The 20881-nt window shown below is 40.1% G+C and overlaps 1 protein-coding gene across 1 annotated transcript in view; it reads right to left on the bottom strand.

Annotated features, from left to right (window-relative positions):
- hk1 (hexokinase 1) overlaps positions 1-20881 on the bottom strand; it is a 47646-nt gene that overhangs the window by 18341 nt on the left and 8424 nt on the right. Inside the window, 4 exon segments of the mRNA XM_070448614.1 lie at positions 827-933; positions 1406-1525; positions 3765-3913; positions 14697-14859. Of these exon segments, the coding sequence (XP_070304715.1) occupies positions 827-933; positions 1406-1525; positions 3765-3913; positions 14697-14859 (539 nt within the window).

Here is a 20881-nt window from a genome sequence, read left to right as displayed (position 1 = left end):
TCTGAAAAACAATGTCCAAACTTACCCATGATGGTGCATAACGATTTAAGTCAGTAAGTCATAGTTTTAGTCAAATTCTGATATATATTTGGCTTGAAGTGACAAATCGAACTGCCCACTTTGTGCAAATCCGTGTGAATGTTGTGTCATTTCCTATGATATAACATAAAAATTATTTTCAGCCTACGTTTAATTTCAGGGTTGGTTTTATTTGAATATTATCACCCACCAGCATGGCAATGTTTATTATCAGAAACAGCTGCAAAGTTATTCCTCTTCGTGACTGACATGAGCCAAACAGTCTTGTGTCCACTTGGTCACCTGAGCCATGGAGAAAAAATGTAAGGGTGCATGTAATTTGTTAGTTACATGAAATTTGTTAGTTACATGTAATTTGCAGCGTGCATGATCTTGAGCAAAGTCATTGTAGCCTATAATTTCACTTCCCATGTGAGAACATGAGAAAAGCACAGGGTTACAATTATACAACCATGGTGCAACAGATTTGCTTATGACTGAACTTCCCATTGGGCACAGACATCAGTTCAACATCTAGTTTTGATTTACATTTGGTTGAGTTGTCAACTAACGTGAAATCAACCAACAATTTCACCATGTCATTGGATTTAGGTTAAAAGTTAAAAGTTGGGTGAAATAAAAATTACCTTATGTTGATTACTTTTTACAAATCCAATCAGTTATCCACGTTCGTTCAACGTCATCATATTTAATTTTTTGGTTAAAATGATGTGGAAACAATGTTGATTCAAGTAGTTTTTGCCCAGTGGGTTCATTGTCATTGCATTAGGCAAGCGTGCTTAAAAACATCAAACCTACCCCACGTTTTTTGATGGCCTTGTTCAGAAGAGTCACAACGTCCAMTCCCTCAACTCCACTGGCTTTAAAGCGTTTTGTCCAAGTGAGCAAATAACTCTACAAAAGACAAACAGGCAGCTAGACTAAAGATCACTGATAGTATGATATGATCTGTCTTCAAAACTGAAGCTAATACAACCGTCCGTGACAGGAGTCCCATAGGACGGCACACAAATGGCCCAGCGTCGTCCGGGTTAGGGAAGGGTTTGGCTGGGGGGGCTTTACTTGGCTCATRGTGCCCTAGCGACTCCTTGTGGAGYGCCAGGTMCTTGCAGGCTGATACCGGTCGCCAGTTGAATGGTGTTTCCTCCGACACATTGGTGCGGCTAGCTTCCGGGTTAAGCTGCGAGCTTGGGCGGGTCATGTTCGGGAGGACGCATGACTCACCCTTTGCCTCTCCCGAGCCCGTTGGGAGTTGCAGCGATGAGACAAGATCGAAATTGGGGAGAAAAAGAGGGGTAAAATAAAAAAACGAAGCTAATAACTGAAGCTCAGGTGTACAGTACTATTGCCTTGTTCATTCTCTCACCTCATTCAGTTTGGTTTGTGCACAGGGGAAGGAGAAGGTGAAGCCGACAGAAAGCTTCTTATCCTTGATATTCTGCTMCTCCATGAAGTCACCCAGGCACTCTGCAACATGGTCAAACAGCTGCAAGGGAAAGGAAAATAATTCAGTTAGGGATGGTTATCTCGAAAGCAATCTGTGCACAAGGAGAGACTGTAATGCACACTTTGGATTTATTTCCCTGGCCACTAGACTTTTAGACATTTATATACGGTAAGAGTTTGAAAGATACCCCGTACCCGAGTGCCACTGCCATGGATGATGTCCTCTGGAGTGTCATAGATCTGGCTCTCCATCTGAACTGTCTGCTTCTTCTCATGGGACACCTTCACTCGCAGGATGCGGAAGGCCGAGCCTCCCAGATCCAGAGCAATGAAGTCCCCCTTCTCTGTAACAAGCATAAAAAATATGCATGTGCTCACAGCAAGCAAGTATGTGAACTGTGAACAGAGGCATCATGTCCACTGAAACAGAAGGGGAACCTACTGATCGAGGTACGTGGGTTACAGTACTACAGGCGGCAGTGAGTATGTTCACATGCACAGTAATAATTCGATATTAAACAGATTATGCAATAGTCATGTAAACATCGCTGCCAAAGGTGCTTCAACAAAGTACTGAGTAAAGGGTCTGAATACTTATGTAAATGTGATACCATTTTTTTTTTTTTTCATAAATTAGCAACACATTTTTTCCCCTGGTTTTGCTTTGTCCTTATGGGATATTGTATGTAGAATGATTAGGGGAAAGAACAATTTAATCAATTTTAGAATAAAGCTGTAACAAAATGTGAAAAAAGTCAAGGGGTCTGAATACCTTCCGAAGGCACTGTATGTCCGAACTCAGAATGAAATGTGCTTCCCAAAAATAACATGGTTGCTGTGGTAAAACGTTTATTTTGATTGCCYATTTGCCATTAGGTATGTYAGAATGCTGTTCATTGACTACAGCTCAGCTTTCAACACCATTGTCCCCTCCAAGCTCGTCACCAAGCTTAGGACTCTGGGTCTGAACATCTTCCTCTGCAATTGGATCCTGGTGGTGAGGTTAGGTATCATCACCTTCACCATGATGACCCTCTACACAGGGTCCCCACAGGGGTGTGTGCTTAGTCCCKTCCTGTACTCCCTGTTCACKCACGACTGTGTGGCCACGCATGACTCCAACACCATCATCAAGTTTGCTGACAACATGACGGTGGTAGGCCTAATCACCGGTGATGATGAGTCAGCCTACAGGGAGGAGGTCAGTGTGGTAGTGTGGTGGCAGTGTGGTGCCTCAACATCAGTAAGACCAAGGAGCTGATCATGGACTACAGGAAACTATGCACATACATTTATACTGACTCTAAACTCTGACTCGCACACTGTCGTGGAAATTCAGTACTGAGAGAGATTTGGTCATTTCTTCACACAATCATCTTTATTTAATATTGATTKATTATTGCAATATTGAGGCTGGTRSACRCCCCACCCTTGAGTGTTGGACCGAGTAACCTAACCATTACACAAATGCAGAGTACTATATATAGCTGACACTAACAACGCTCAGTTATGGTTGGTTCAACCCCCCTCATGCAGATTGGGGCATCATAAGCCACTCTGGGTTCATCCTGTCATTATCTGCATGTGGGTTGTTGTCTTAACCCCACCCTGGCTTAGTTTCCCATATGCAAGGATGYTTTTGAGACGATGAAGCATTGTTCTACTCCTAAGCTATCTCTAGTAAAACACATTCTTGTCTCTGTAATGCAGTCTTTAACCCATTTGTCAGCTCAAGCCATCTCCAGTGACTGTACGCCCTGAATAGCTGCAGGGAACTAGAGTGGAGTCCATGAAAACAAAGACACTAACAGGACAGAAATATCCTCCTATTTGTTAAGTATTAATTGCTAACTATTAATATCAAACAAATCAGGTAAATATGTAATTTTTCTATCACATTCCCCCATTTTGAGAATTCTCTCAACTTAAAAGTAAAATTACAAGGTTTAAAAATAAATGTATTCCATTTAGTGCCTAATGAACATAACCCAGGACAAGCATCATGATCCCATTATGTATAAGGCATCACCTATGGACTCTATGTTCAATTAGCATAAACCTGCTATAGTTCCTGAGTGTTATCATTAAACARTTKAATTTGGTAATGGATATAAATCAAATAGATTAAGATCAGTTTCACTCTCAGGATCAGAGTTTACCCCTCCTTTTACCAAGGCATGCTGAGAATAGTCTCAACATAGTACACAACNGATTTATTTCCCTGGCCACTAGACTTTTAGACATTTATATACGGTAAGAGTTTGAAAGGTACCCCGTACCCGAGTGCCACTGCCATGGATGATGTCCTCTGGAGTGTCATAGATCTGGCTCTCCATCTGAACRGTCTGCTTCTTCTCATGGGACACCTTCACTCGCAGGATGCGGAAGGCCGAGCCTCCCAGATCCAGAGCAATGAAGTCCCCCTTCTCTGTAACAAGCATAAAAAATATGCATGTGCTCACAGCAAGCAAGTATGTGAACTGTGAACAGAGGCATCATGTCCACTGAAACAGAAGGGGAACCTACTGATCGAGGTACGTGGGTTACAGTACTACAGGCGGCAGTGAGTATGTTCACATGCACAGTAATAATTCGATATTAAACAGATTATGCAATAGTCATGTAAACATCGCTGCCAAAGGTGCTTCAACAAAGTACTGAGTAAAGGGTCTGAATACTTATGTAAATGTGATACCATTTTTTTTTTTTTTCATAAATTAGCAACACATTTTTTCCCCTGGTTTTGCTTTGTCCTTATGGGATATTGTATGTAGAATGATTAGGGGAAAGAACAATTTAATCAATTTTAGAATAAAGCTGTAACAAAATGTGAAAAAAGTCAAGGGGTCTGAATACCTTCCGAAGGCACTGTATGTCCGAACTCAGAATGAAATGTGCTTCCCAAAAATAACATGGTTGCTGTGGTAAAACGTTTATTTTGATTGCCYATTTGCCATTAGGTATGTYAGAATGCTGTTCATTGACTACAGCTCAGCTTTCAACACCATTGTCCCCTCCAAGCTCGTCACCAAGCTTAGGACTCTGGGTCTGAACATCTTCCTCTGCAATTGGATCCTGGTGGTGAGGTTAGGTATCATCACCTTCACCATGATGACCCTCTACACAGGGTCCCCACAGGGGTGTGTGCTTAGTCCCKTCCTGTACTCCCTGTTCACKCACGACTGTGTGGCCACGCATGACTCCAACACCATCATCAAGTTTGCTGACAACATGACGGTGGTAGGCCTAATCACCGGTGATGATGAGTCAGCCTACAGGGAGGAGGTCAGTGTGGTAGTGTGGTGGCAGTGTGGTGCCTCAACATCAGTAAGACCAAGGAGCTGATCATGGACTACAGGAAACTATGCACATACATTTATACTGACTCTAAACTCTGACTCGCACACTGTCGTGGAAATTCAGTACTGAGAGAGATTTGGTCATTTCTTCACACAATCATCTTTATTTAATATTGATTKATTATTGCAATATTGAGGCTGGTRSACRCCCCACCCTTGAGTGTTGGACCGAGTAACCTAACCATTACACAAATGCAGAGTACTATATATAGCTGACACTAACAACGCTCAGTTATGGTTGGTTCAACCCCCCTCATGCAGATTGGGGCATCATAAGCCACTCTGGGTTCATCCTGTCATTATCTGCATGTGGGTTGTTGTCTTAACCCCACCCTGGCTTAGTTTCCCATATGCAAGGATGYTTTTGAGACGATGAAGCATTGTTCTACTCCTAAGCTATCTCTAGTAAAACACATTCTTGTCTCTGTAATGCAGTCTTTAACCCATTTGTCAGCTCAAGCCATCTCCAGTGACTGTACGCCCTGAATAGCTGCAGGGAACTAGAGTGGAGTCCATGAAAACAAAGACACTAACAGGACAGAAATATCCTCCTATTTGTTAAGTATTAATTGCTAACTATTAATATCAAACAAATCAGGTAAATATGTAATTTTTCTATCACATTCCCCCATTTTGAGAATTCTCTCAACTTAAAAGTAAAATTACAAGGTTTAAAAATAAATGTATTCCATTTAGTGCCTAATGAACATAACCCAGGACAAGCATCATGATCCCATTATGTATAAGGCATCACCTATGGACTCTATGTTCAATTAGCATAAACCTGCTATAGTTCCTGAGTGTTATCATTAAACARTTKAATTTGGTAATGGATATAAATCAAATAGATTAAGATCAGTTTCACTCTCAGGATCAGAGTTTACCCCTCCTTTTACCAAGGCATGCTGAGAATAGTCTCAACATAGTACACAACMTATTTACCCAATACATTAATTGCTCCACTCATATAGTTAACATACTAAAACTTACTCAAATCAATCAGTCAGTTTWAAAAAATAATTTTGTTTCCAAATCATATTTCAAAACCCAATMAATTATCCAACCAAAATGTTGAATGACATTGCTCAGTGATTCACATTGGTTCTATCACTCAAAATGAAAACCCWCAATMTAACATACATCAACACTGGCAACARTACATCCATATTAACATACAATATATTCACCTTATAATTAACCCAATTAACTCTCTCGTCGGGGTTATAATTACAGATCAGTATCTCAATGCATTCTTACCCTAAATAACTATACATTTAGCACTGTAGACRTCCCCCATCAACCTGATACKKCAAATAACAATTTCAGATAAGTCTAAATSAATTARGGGCACAGTTGACCAACCCCCTCCCTTCTCTGACACTCAATCTTCTGGCATTTCTTKATTTTCCTTCTTCAGATAGCTTCACAATTKAAAGTGTATGGCCCATGATAAWGTCTCACCTGAACCCCACCACAAKTCCTATTATGTKTTTTTCATTTGCCAACCASTATACCAGCAATATGAGAGAACTGGATGCTGTACACCGGTTGCTGGCTCGGACTCAGGTCTCTCGATAGAAGTGGTGCAGGACAGGGCCGTAGTGAATGGCATTTCTTCAGCCGGTTAGAGGGGTTTTTGAGGTCCACACCCTGTTTGGTCAAATTATCCCTTTCGTGCGTTTAGATACCATTTCCACCTTAACCTCGAGAGGACAAATCAGAACAACAATTCAATTCAGTTAATTTCTGATCCAGGAAATCCAGACAAGCATTGACTATATGACAAATTATTACTTCTACCAATATTCTTAATGCAAATCTCTAAAACAAATGTTGAAGAAAATAACACATTCTGTTYAAACATCTTTTWCCAAATTAGCTTATCACACTGTCAACCTCATCGCAGTCATAGGATCAGGAAATTATCCCAATCATCCAGCAGACCCAATCTGGTGAGATTTATCAAAACAAAACAGAACAAACAAGGKAACAATACACTCCTTCATACATCACTCAATACATACCTACATATCACTCAAGGTGTGTAAACTTCAATCCAAAAACCAAAGAAAAATGGTAATTCCCCCATTTTGACACATAATTCACCTTATTAACTAATGTGTAAAAACAACAACAKTTCCTATTAGTTATAAAACTTCTCCGTAATTATCAGCATTACAAATGACCTTCAAARCATCATCCAATGTCTCTCAGCTTTCCAGCAAGGGTGATCAAATCACACTAGAAAGTCAGGACAGAAGTCAGATGTCATTCAAACCCTTCAAACGAGTGTTTCTTACTAAACTCAGCAAAAAAAMAAACGTCCTCTCACTGTCAACTGCGTTTATTTTCAGCAAACTTAACATAACAAGATTCAACAACTGAGACATAAACTGAACAAGTTCCACAAACATGTGACTAATGGAATAATGTGTCCCTGAACAATTGAGGGGTCAAAATCTAAAATAACAGTCAGAAACRGGTGTGTCCAGCAGCTGCATTAAGTACTGCAGTGCATCTCCTCCTCATGGACTGCACCAGATTTGCCAGTTCTTGCTGTGAGATGTTACCCCACTCTTCCACCAAGGCACCTGCAAGTTCCCGGACATTTCTGGGGGGAATGGCCCTAGCCCTCACCCTCCAATCCAACAGGTCCCAGACGTGCTCAATGGGATTGAGATCCGGGTTCTTCGCTGGCCATGACAGAACACTGACATTCCTGTCTTGCAGGAAATCATGCATAGAACGAGCAGTATGGCTGGTGGCATTGTAATGCTGGATGGTCATGTCAGGATGAGCCTGCGGGAAGGGTACCACATGAGGGAGGAGGATGTCTTCCCTGTAACGCACAGTGTTGAGATTGCCTGCAATAACAACAAGCTCAGTCCGATGATGCTGTGACCACCGCCCCAGACCATGACGGACCATCCACCTCCAAATCAATCCGTCCAGAGTACAGGCCACGGTGTAACGCTCATTCCTTTGACAATAAACGCGAATCCGAACATCACCCCTGGTGAGACATAACTGCGACTCGTCAGTGAAGAGCACTTTTTGCCAGTCCTGTCTGGTCCAGCACGGTGGGTTTGTGTCCATAAGCGACGTTGTTGCCGGTGATGTCTGGTGAGGACCTGCCTTACAACAGGCCTACAAGACCTCAGTCCAGCCTCTCTCAGCCTATTGCGGACAGTCTGAGCACTGATGGAGGGATTGTGAGTTCCTGGTGTAACTCGGGCAGTTGTTGTCCTGTACCTGTCCTCAGGTGTGATGTTCGGGTGCACCGATCCTGTGCAGGTGTTGTTACAGGTGGTCTGCCACTGCGAGGACAATCAGCTGTCCATCCTGTCTCCCTGTAGCGCTGTCTTAGGCATCTCACAGTACGATATTGCAATTTATTGCCCTGGCCACATCTGCAGTCCTCATGTCTCCTTGCAGCATGCCTAAGGCACATACACAGATGAGCAGGAACCATGGGCATCTTTCTTTTGGTGTAGAAAGGCCTCTTTAGTGTCCTAGTTTTCATAACTGTGACCTTAATTGCCTACGGTCTGTAAGCTGTTAGTGTCTTAATGACCGTTCCACAGGTGCATGTTTGTTAATTGTTTATGGTTCATTGAACACGCATGGGAAACAGTGTTTAAACCCTTTACAATTAAGATCTGTGAAGTTATTTGGATTTTTACYATTTATCTTTGAAAGACAGGGTCGTGAAAAAGTGTTTATATTAGACCAATTAATAAAAAACGGTAAAATATTTCATACATTTTGTATCCCAGGTTTACAGTAAGTTTCCTCAGTACATTTTTTATCAAAATAATTCACGTGGTCAATTAAAACTCKGAATTCTTTTTCTAAAWATTCAATGTGTGTGTGTGACCCTTTAAAATACCTCGGCASTAACCCATATTCATAACCAGTAAGTTGTGTGTGCGTACTGGTGTGTGTGTGTCAAAAATCAAACAATCAAACAAAAATGGCCAGGCCTTATTTAATTTGGTAACTCCTCTTTACCACCAAATCCAGATACCGTTATACCTATAAAACTGCTGAATTTCACTAACCCCTCTCCCAAGACCATAGCCTCAGGAAACATTTCAAAGAGAGAGAAAATGACTACCCCCATTCTCCTGGAAGAGAAATGTCAATTTCTTTACATGATCATGACAATCATTAATTTGAATGTACCCGAACGTTTATGTGCGCTTAATTTAGCGTGTGCTACCCTTAGACATGGCAACATGTATCTCTCCACTGAGTTTAACAATTCACTCCCATATCYTATTATATGACTGGTCTCTCTTTTCAATAACCATGTCAAATTATCATGATATTGTTACTATATTGTCACCTTAGATTGTTCCTGTTAACCTTTATTTAACTAGGCAGGTCAGTTAAGAACAAATTCTTATTTATAATGACGGCCTACCGGMCCAAACCTCYTCGACGCTGGGCCATTGTGAGCCGCCCTATGGGACTCTCAATCACGGCCGGATGTGATACAGCCTGGATTCAAACCAGGGACTAAAGTGATCCCTCTTGCACTGAGATGCAGTGCTTTAGGACGCTACGCATCTCGGGAGCACTAATACAGTGTTTCATTACGTGGAATCGACACTGTCTAAAATAAACAAACCCATTTCTGGCAATGTAAACATTGCAACCTGTTGCCTTAATTTAGTAAAAATATAAACCTTTACCAAATGTAGAACCTTCAAAAAGTTGGTCCTCTTTTATCATGTTAATAGTCAATACTTATTTCAATCTACTTTAATTACTGGACACTGTTCCACATAATCAAAACAGATTACAATTTTAGAACACATTAACTTCCTGCTCAAATCCACTGGTGTTACCTAACTATAAAACCAAGCAACAATAATCAGAAACTGTCAAATAAATATCTGTCTATTAATATTAAACAAATCAGGTAAATCTGTAATTTTTCTATCACAACACCCACTCACATACAAGCTGCTACTACTCTGTTTATCTTATTTATTGTTGCCTAGTAACCTTATCCCTATACATACTGCATCTACCTCCATCCCTCCAGTATCCCTGCACATTGTAAATATGGTATTGGAACTTACCCTGTATATAGTATGCTTACTTACTTATTGTGTTCTTCATATTTATTCTTATTTCTCATGTTTTCTTCTAGTYTTACATTGTTATTGGTTATTGCATTGTTGGGTTTTGAGTTTGCTAGAAAGGCATTTCACTGTACTTGTGCATGTGACATTAAAACTTGAAAACTAGGGAGCCTGATTTCAGATGTGTCCATGTTAACAGGATTATTAGGGAAATCATTCTTCTTGTAAAGCATGTAAACGTTTTAATCAAACTATTATATTAATCTGACTATCCACAATAATCGCAATATTGTGTGCATGCAACCGTACTCAGTGACTCAAATCTTTGTGTTGTCAWGTCTGGGCTGACTACTGTTGGCATTGCCATGTATATCAGATGTAATTTTGTCAAAAGCTCCTGGCTCCTGCCAAAAATCCACTCTTCCCGGGAATTAAAGACAGTTTCACACTGTCTTGAGAACATGTTGAAATTTAAGCAGTAGTAGTTTTATGGGCGTGACAACTTATTTTTTGTAAACCAAAGGAACTGAAACGTTTTTAAAAAACAAGAGGGAATGCAAACGATGAACCCTAAAGGCCTACTCCATATAATCTCTTACGTCATTCACTAGCTAACACACTCACAGTGGGATTTATTTCACTTTTGATCTGATTTACAGTACCAGTAAAAAGTTTGGACACACCTACTCATTCCAAGGTTTTTCTTTATTTTTTACTATTTTCTACATGTTAAATATATGTTATATTTGAGATTCTTCAAAGTTGCCACCCTTTGCCTTGATGACAGCTTTGCACACTCTGGGAATTCTCTCAACCAGCTTCATGAGGTGTAATCAAATCAAATCAAATCAAATGTATTTATATAGCCCTTCTTACATCAGCTGATATCTCAAAGTGCTGTACAGAAACCCAGCCTAAAACCCCAAACAGCAAGCAATGCAGMTGTAGAAGCAATGCATTTCAATTAACAGGAGTGCCTTGTTAAAAGTTCATTTGTGGAATTTCTTTCCTTAACGCGTTTGAACAAATCCGTTGTGTTGTGACAACATAGGGGTGGTAAACAGAAGATAGTTCTATTTGGAAAAAGACCAAGTCCATATTATGGCAAGAACAGCTGAAATAAGTAAAGAGAAATGACAGTCCATCCTTACTTTAAGACATGAAGGTCAGTCAGTCCGGAAAATTTCAAGAACTTTGAAAGTTTCTTCAAATGCAATCGCAAAAACAATCAAGCGCTATGATGAAACTGGCTCTCATGAGGACCGCCACAGGAAAGGAAGACCCAGAGTTACCTCTGCTGCAGAGGATAAGTTCGTTAGAATTAACTGCACCTCAGATTGCAGCCCAAATAAATGCTTCACAGAGTTCAAGTAACAGAACATCTGAACATCAACTGTTCAGAGGAGACTGCATGAATCAGGCCTTCATGGTTGAATTGCTGCAAAGAACCCACTACTAACATACACCAATAAGAAGAAGAAACTTGCATGGGCCAAGAAACACGAGCAATGGACATTAGACTGGTGGAAACCTGTCCTTTGGTCTGATGAGTTAAAATTTGAGATGTTTGGTTCCAATCACCGTGTCTTTGTGAGACACAGAGACGGTGAACGGATGATCTCTGCATGTGTGGTTCCCACCGTGAAGCAAGGAGGAGGAGGTGTGATGATGCTTTGTTGGTGACACTGTCATGGATTTATTTAGAATTCAAGGCACACTTAACCAGCATGGCTACCACAGCATTCTGCAGCGATACTCTGGTTTGCCCTTAGTGGGACTATCATTTGTTTTTCAACAGGACAATGACCCAACACACCTCCAGGCTGTGTAAGGGCTATTTAACCAAGAAGGAGCGTGATAAGTGCTGCATCAGATTACCTAGCCCCAACAATCATCCGACCTCAACTCAATTGAGATGGTTTGGGATGAGTTGGACCGCAGAGTGAAGGAAAAGCAGCCAACAAGGGCTCAGCATATGTGGGAACTCCTTCAAGACTGTTGGAAAAGAATCCCAGGTGAAGCTGGTTGAGAGAATGCCAAGAGTGTACAAAGGTGACATCAAGGCAAAGGGTTGCTACTTTGAAGAATCTAAATGATATATAAAAACTTTTGTTTAACACTTTTTTGGTTCCTACATGATTCTATATGTGTTATTTCATAGTTTTGACATCTTCACTATTATTCTACAATGTAGAAAACAGTACAAATAAAGAAAAATCCTTGAATGAGTAGGTGTGTCCAAACGTTTGACTGGTACTGCACTTCAAAGTGATGGTCTGATGATATGCTTATTTTTTTATATCTAATCCTGATACTAAAACACTGGGTTCAGACGGATTAACAACATCATTTTGCCCTACTGCTATTGCCTGACAACAACACTGTATCATTGCTAGCTGACTATCTGCTATTATTCACTCTCTGCCAAATTGATGGGAGAAAGTCAGAAACTTCAGTGTAGCGTAGCAATAGTATGTCGAGAGGTAGTCAAGCCCACTAGACTTCCTCCCCTGCTTGCTTGTTAGTAAATGCACACATTTTTAACCAGCACCTTGGCGGACACTTTGATTGCTCTAGTTCACATTGCTCCTTCTAATCAAACTTAGAATTGAAGAACACATATAAAGCAGCATGCATTTGGATAATGCAGCAGTTTTACAATAGGAATGGAGGGTGTAGGGTGCAGTCAATTCTCAAGGACAATTATAATTTGAAAATATCAGGAATACATGACAAACAAATCCAAATTGTTGAACCAATCAACCAAAAGATCATCTAATGGCAGAATGACCGTAAGATGTAAACATGACCTAATAAGGCTTTGTGTTAGAACCACTCTGTTAGGAGTACTGTAAGAGCCAGACATTATGTCATGTGTCAAACTCATTCCATGAAATGCTGAGTGTCTGTGGGTTTTCTCTCCTCCCTTGGACTTGATTGAAGAATTAAAATCTGATTCATAACAAAATCTGATTCATCCATCCCCAAAATGGGAATTTGATACAAAAGGTTCACTTTTGTGAAGGTGGCAATGGTCCGTGGACACTTAAGGGACGGGTATGACAAGTATGTTTCATTTGGTGACCTCAGAGAGGACAGGAAACACACATAACTATATCTCTGAATATGTACATTTCTCAGTTATGGGGTTTGCATCTAATTCTTGTATAAAATGAATGAGTAAAGATGAAACTTTGTGAAATGATGTAAGGTGATGTTAAACCTTTAATGAAAGAGAATTGTATTCCCTTTAAAGTTTATCTAAGTTATTGGCCAGCCCCCGTGAGCACAGACATGATCTGGCGTCATAGACCCGCCTTTTCTATTGTTACGAATAAAAACCCCTCCTGAGGAAATCCTCTTCAGACCACGCGTACCTCGGTCAGCTGAGGAGGCACAGGTTTGAGTTTAGACTAAGAAAACCCACAGCGTGAGCTGTGATTGCGAATAGTTATTGAATTCCTAACCATACCACATAGAGCATTGGCTACACAGCTGGAAATGGTTCAACTCTGAGACTATCGATCTCTACAGAATAAGAGCAAATCTTAGATACTAATTACTAGTCTGCAGCTAGAAATTATGTCAACCAGGGATACGAAGACCGACAACCGCCGAAACATCTATGTATGAGAACATTTCTGAATGGTACTCTGAAGTACCCATTCTAACCACGAAAGACTTTGATCTTCAGGGAAGCAGAGAGAGAGGATGAACTCTCCAACAGAGAGACGGAGGATTCCAGCAGAGATCACGACGACACACTGAGCGTAAATATATATTGATTGCAGTTATTCCCAAATAAGTGGGTGTTCATATGCAAAGGATTAGCATTTCAATTAATATAATTGTCAACTGTGTAGTGATTCATTTTTTTGTCTTTCCCACTGTTCTCAGTCCACACCCACTTCCCTTTGTCCACCAAGCCATCATATCGGCTTAGCCCACTAGGGAACCTCCCCTGTCATTTCCTTGTAACCATATCTACTGTGTTGTTTGTTTATGCATTTCTGTGATTATTTAGTTTGTTAGTAAATAAATAATTAAGACAATTGGTGTATGGATGATTCATAGTAAAGGCTGGGTTCGTGCAGATAACCAACAATTTACGACATTTGGAATGAGACTACCGTGAGGTAAAGAATAATTAATTAATTAGAAGACTTAATTGATCAGATTTTAAAATATCTGAGGAGTTATATTAGGAAAATTATAACTTTGTAATCTGAAGATTTTTCTTGGTGCCCTGACCTCCTAGTTAATTACATTTACATGATTAGTTTAATCACGTAATAATAATTGCAGAGAATTGATTTGATAAAATAAGTCTTCACTTTAATGATGCCAAAGACATGACAAAATTCAAACTGTTGTGATTATGAGCTGAGAAACTTTTATGAGTTGAGTATACTCATGGCTCAGAGTTTGTCTGGGCAGTGTCTTAACATCATCCTAAAACCTATTCTGAGCTGGAAGTTTTTAAATTCTTAAAACAGGTTTCAACAGGATTCCGAGGACCTTCTATGAGATTCTTTGTGGATATGGGCCCAGACCCTGTTATTTCTATTGTGACTAGCCAATGGGTGAAAAAACAGAAACCATGCCACTTGACCAACTGGTTTCTGCCTCACACCTGGATTTGTAACTGTACAAATCTTTAACATGTTATTACATCTTGTCCTTAAAAATGAAAGAACCAGTCATAGATTTCCCACAACTCTTCTTCCTCTGAGTATCTAGTTGGAGTGTTCATGCTCACCTGATCCATCAGGAATGGACCTGACAAAGGTGGGCAGCATCTTGACAGTTGCTGTGGGGTTAGTGTCCCGACCCAGCCCATTCCCCAGTTCCCTCCTGAATCGCTTCATGATGTCCATCAGCGTCTCGTCGGAGAAACGCATGGCGTACAGGTACTTATCAATCTGAAAGACACCAACACATCATCATCTTTGATCATTTACAACCAGTTTCTTCAGATTAATCCAGGGAGTAATTAATTCATAATTCATAGCATTAAGATGATATGATCTACTTTCTCCTTAATTAAGAGGGAACACAATGGGCTCTCAAAAGACKCTAACAGTTGCAAAACATCTACTAGTAGTGATTCAGCTGTCCTTTGACATACTGGATCCAGTATCACGATGAAGGCCACACCTTTAAGCCTTAATCTTGGGAGAGTGAGCTGTTCTCTCTAAAGTCTTTCCACATCTGTCCAGGGGAATGAAGGCAGAGTTGCTGAGGACAAGCAATTAATTTTTGTCCTCTCTAATGGACATTCGTTTTRGGTCTATAAGTCCATACATGGCATTGTGTTAGGTCTCGTTGTACCTTTGAGAGGACATTCTGGGCTTTTCAATGATATCACATGTGTGGGGGTATCACCTTGATATTTTTTTATTTCTGATTATTCAAAATGGCTACTATCACAATTACCATCACAATTAGRACATGTTATGGTAAGTGTGTGTAATTGTGTAATTATAATTTTTGTGAGTTTGATATTCAAATTGTTTCTAATAGGTTAATATTTCAGGAATAGTTTGGTGAGTTTTCAAAACAGTGTACTATTTATAAAGAGCTAAATAAGAGCCTGTTAATGGCCCAGTGCAGTCAAAATCATGATTTTCCTGTATTTTATATARATTTCCACACTAATCGATCAGATATTAAAATATCTGAAGAGTTATATTCACAAAAATGTTGCTTTCTAAATCAACATTTGGGAAGTCGGGTCCGAGGTGACCCGACTTCCTAGTTAATTAAGTTTACACGATTAGTTTAATCACGTAATAATAATTACACAGAGAATTTATTTGATAAAATAACAGTCTTCACATTTAATGACAGTAAAGACACGACATATTGGTGCCCCGTGTGAATCATCTAAAATAGAATGAGGCATTTATTTTCATTCAGCCTATACAAAATTGGAAAGCAGATTGCATTATACACCCAGATGATATTATACAGCAGGGGAGTTGTAGACAGGAATTATTGGTTGTGTGTGTGTTGCCATAGAAGTCCCGGTGTTTGCGTAMCTGATGACGTCAGGGTGACTAATGAGTTTTAAAGTTAGTGATTACATTTCTAYGTGCTAGGACACGATCCAGCTACTTATAGAAATTTGAGAAATAGAGCGTTTGGCCAAACATAGTGCTATTTCTGCCTCCCGCTGTCACGCCCTGACCTTAGAGATCCTTTTTATMTCTCTATTTTGTTTTGGTCAGCGTGTGATTTGGGTGGGCATTSTATGTTTTGTATTTCTTTGTTTCTGGCCGAGTGTGGTTCCCAATCAGAGGCAGCTGTCTATCGTTGTCTCTGATTGGGGATCATACTTAGGCTGCCCTTTTCCCTCTTTCTGTGTGGGATCTTGTTCTTTGTTTGTGRGCAGGGAGTTTGCACATCGAAGCTGTTCGGTCGTTGTATTCTTTATTGTTTTGTCCTGTTTTAGTTTCACTTCGTGATTAAATTATGTGGAACTCTAAGAACGCTGCGCCTTGGTCTCTTCCTTCCTTCCGACGACACCCGTTACATCCGCGTTTCAGAAGCGGGTAGGCTCGCTAGATCAATATTCAATTCTTGAAGGCTCGCTAGGTCATTATTCATTTCTTGAGCGGGTACACAGGGCTAGCCGATTGAAATTGAGTAGATATTAGCTTAAGTAGCGATAACTATCTCTCTGTCTCTCGCATTTCCACGCGAGTAGACCAACGGTGCATTTCTTTGTTTAGCGTGCGTTCCAGTAAAACATCACGAAAATAATGCAGAGAAATGGTTTGAACGTAATACGTTAAAAGTAAAACCATTCCCTTGCTGAAAGGGATCCTATGTTATGCTTGAAAGTGTAGGATTAGCTTGCACAAGATGCTAAGCTAACAAAGGGAAAGCAGCCATTTTGTTTTTCCTGTGTCACGTTGTAATTCCTCCGCCTTGCCCGACGGAAGTCCCTCCCTTTGTACTTCCATTTGATTTCAGCTTTCTGCGATCAGTGACCCCTGGGGGTGAAGAATCGCCAGTACGTTTCTGTTAAAAACTTCTTATGGCTGCAATKCCGCTACCGGGATCGATATYACAACAGCCAAATTCAAACAACAGAAATCTCATAATTAAAATTCCTCAGACATTCATGTGTCTTATATCATTTTAAAGGTCATCTTGTTGTTAATCCCACCAAAGTGTCCGATTTCAAATATACTTTTCAGCGAAAGCACTACAAACAATTATGTTAGGTCACCACAAAACCACAATAAGCCACAGCCATTTTTTCCAGCAAAAGATAGCTTTCACAAAAACAGAAATAGAGATAAAATAATCACTAACCTTTGATTATCTTCATCAGATGACACTCATAGGACTTCATGTTACACAATACATGCATGTTTTGTTTGATAAAGTTCATATTTATATAAAAAAATCTGAGTTTACATTGGCACGTTAGATTCACTAGTTGCAAAAACATCAAGTGATTTTGCATAGCCACATCGTTTCAACAGAAATACTCATCATAAATGTAGATGATAATACAAGTTATACACATGGAATTATGAATACCTCTAATGCAACCGCTGTGTCAGATTTCAAAAAAAACTTTACGGAAAAATAAACCATGCTATAATCTGAGACGGAGCTCAGAACAATAGCCAAATTAGCCGCCATGTTGGACTCAACATAAACCAGAAAATACATGATAAATGTTTCCTTACCTTTGATGAACTTCATCAGAATGCAGTCCTAGAATCCCAGGTCCACAATAAATGCTTGATTTGTTCGATAATGTCCGTTATTTATGTCCAATTAGCTACTTTCGAATTGTTTACCAACGCCCTAACCAAAGTCTCAAAGCGCGTCCACTATAAGTGACGAAATGTCCAAGAGTTCCGTTACAGTCAGTAGAAACATGTCAAACGATGTACTAATCAATCTTTAGAATGTTGATAACATACATCTTGAATAACGTTCCAACCGTTGCAATAACGCTCGAGGATGAACACTTATGATCAAGAATAAAATTTTAAATAAAAAAAAACAATCGACTTCAATTGACCGATGGAACGGAGCTCACTCTCACGTGAACGCGCCGTTCAATGCGTGGGCACCTCATGGGAAGTGATTACTCATTCCTGTCTCCTTCGGCCCCCCTTCACATTAGGGTCATCAGACAAAGTTTATGACTGTTGACATCTAGTGGAAGCCGTAGGAAGTGAAAACCCATCCATATCTCTCTGTATTTTCAATGAGAGCTTGGTTGAAAAATTTGGCACCCCCAGAAAATATCCAAAAGGAAGTGGAACTTCTCAGGTTTTTGCCTGCCATATGAGTTCTGTTATACTCACAGACTAATTCAAACAGTTTTAGAAACTTCAGAGTGTTTCTATCCAATACTAATAATATATGCGTATATTAGCAACATGACTCTGTGCACCTTTCATCCAGCTACTCAATACTGCCCCTTCAGCCATAAGAAGTTAAAAACAATTATTTAGGTGACACCCAAACGTGGATCACGTTTAACAAGTGGTTAATTATGATATCCAGCCTGTCTCAACTGATTGGATATCGATGTCTTCATTCAATTTAACTAAGAGGTAAAATTGCAGGATTTACCTTTTTCCAATGTACATTTTAAAATAATATCCAATGGATGGGTTTCTACAAATGAGACATTTTAAACTTTTCCACATTAACCTTGATACAGCAACGCTCTCAGGTTAATTAAAGTTAATACCCAAATAGCCTACCACATGTTTGATTTATCATTAACATGATTAAATGCAGTAAAATTTGCTTTTTAGAAAAGCTCATTCAGGACTACCCAGTACTGAATGATGTCTCGCCTTCAGCGGGAATCCCATGTGGCTTCGGCCTTAGGGACATGTGAACCTGGTGATGAATGTACCCTAACATTTAAACTACTGTTTACACGTATGATAATCCAGACAATCTCAATTGATTGGATATCATCGTCTCATTCAATTTAATAAGTTAAATTGTCGAAAATACCTTTTCAGGTTCTTCCAATTAAATGAGACATTTTAAACTTTCCCATATTAACCTAGATMAACCAACTTCTCAGGATAATTAAAATGTAATTCCCAGTTGCCTATACAGGTATGATTCATCATTATCATTGATTAATCAAGTCAATTTCCTTTTGCAAATTCATTCGCATCCAACTCCCACATTATGATGCAGTACTGATGGTTCATTAACGTCTATAAATAGATAAAAATTGTCTTTGCATCTTCCAAAGTATTCCAAAACCCCAAATTCTCTCCTCTCAAATGTTCTAATAATGTGCAAGCTATAGGAGGGAGTGGTTCCCACTCCCCCGCTAATTAGTGAAAKCTCACCCATAAAAGGACTGATCTCTAACCTCAGTAGTGATACCAAACCTAACTTTGCCATTAGCCGAAAAACAATAGAAATCGCGACAAACGCTCTCCAAAATCAACCATCGGGCGCAGGCCTTCTGAAGGTTCTCTCCAGTTTAGCCTTGATGTCTTGCCATCCATAATTGGCTTCGGTCCAATACCGCAGTGCACAGCTGAAGCACTGGCAGGACACGGTAGACATAAAGGGACAGGTGGAGYGAACCGGAAAACTGATGACAAATGCAGAAAAGGGAAAATTCTGCTAGCTATGGAACTACGTTTGAAAACTGAACAATTAAATGTAATTGCAAAAACTTATGACGACGATAGAGCACAAACTCTTCAATAAAATAGTTTTCTACAGGAACAAAATCGTCTTATACAGGAACAACTCCATTTAGCCAAAACTAAATATGACGATGTCCACACAAAACTAGATAAATCTGACAAGTTATCTACAAACAGGAGCGCTCAACTTGATAACACGCATGCAGTTTTGTTGAACGTTACTCAAAGTAACACTGTTCTACTCCAAATGCTGCAGACCAAAGATGATCAGTTAATGAACACAATGACTAAGTTYGAGGACAAATCAGCAGAACTCATTGAAGTTGCTGACCAAATTAATGATGAGYGAACTCAGGTGATGAAGATGGAAATATTGATTTCTAAGCAAGCGCAGGAAATCTCATCACTGAATCTCTCGCTCCGTACTCAAGACCTCTATCTGCAAAACATGACAGATAGGTTTGAGAKCGAAAGGAGCCAGTGCAACACTCACGTGCCTAAAACCAGTACTCTAAGRGCTCAAGTGGAATCCGCAATGCAGCAGAATACCACCCTTAAGTACAATCTGGTGGAATTTCAGAACGATCACGCGCTACAGCGTGACTACCCAACCAAGCAACCGGAGCCCGACACTCAAAGGAGTGAAGACGATAGAAGGTTTCAGACTTTGCCTCCCTCATGTGTCCCTCAGTCTTCTCCTCTTGGCCATTCGGCACTGAGTAATATGGCGCCTCTTGGCCAACGAAGCCAAAGCTTGGCTTCTTCTCTTGGCGTTTCAGCTCCAATTTCCCACAGGATGAAGCCAATCTTCTCCATCCACTTGGCGTGGAARACCTTGACAAACTCGTCAAGAWTTTCCCCACCTTTGACCCCGTTCCAGGTCAGCCAAACGATACTGAGACGTTCCTAGCTGACATAGAGGACACATTGGAGGGCTACGCTATGGGTTCTGACCGAGTTTACCTGTTGAAGCAAACATAGAATATACATGTGACGAGGTTCATTTGTGTAACAGCAACACATGCTTAACGACTATACTAAACTTTCCACAGCTTTTAAATGAGAATTCAGTGGTTCTGCGACTCGCAAACACGATAGCTCACAGGAAAACACTGTCAAACWAACTCGGAATYAACACCCACAAGCTTACTATCATAGGCTTCGTTCAGCTTACTTTGGCCTACTCACTGAAACAGGAATGGAAGAGCTGTTACCATTCAAACAAATGTTTCTGTCGAACATGTATCCCACCTTCATTACCTACTTGGGCCCTACAGCCAAC

This window comes from Salvelinus sp. IW2-2015, linkage group LG18, assembly GCF_002910315.2.
Source record: "Salvelinus sp. IW2-2015 linkage group LG18, ASM291031v2, whole genome shotgun sequence".
Lineage (NCBI taxonomy): Eukaryota > Metazoa > Chordata > Actinopteri > Salmoniformes > Salmonidae > Salvelinus > Salvelinus sp. IW2-2015.
The sequence above is the reverse complement of the archived record's forward strand: the minus strand, read 5'-3'. Positions and strand labels throughout refer to the sequence as shown.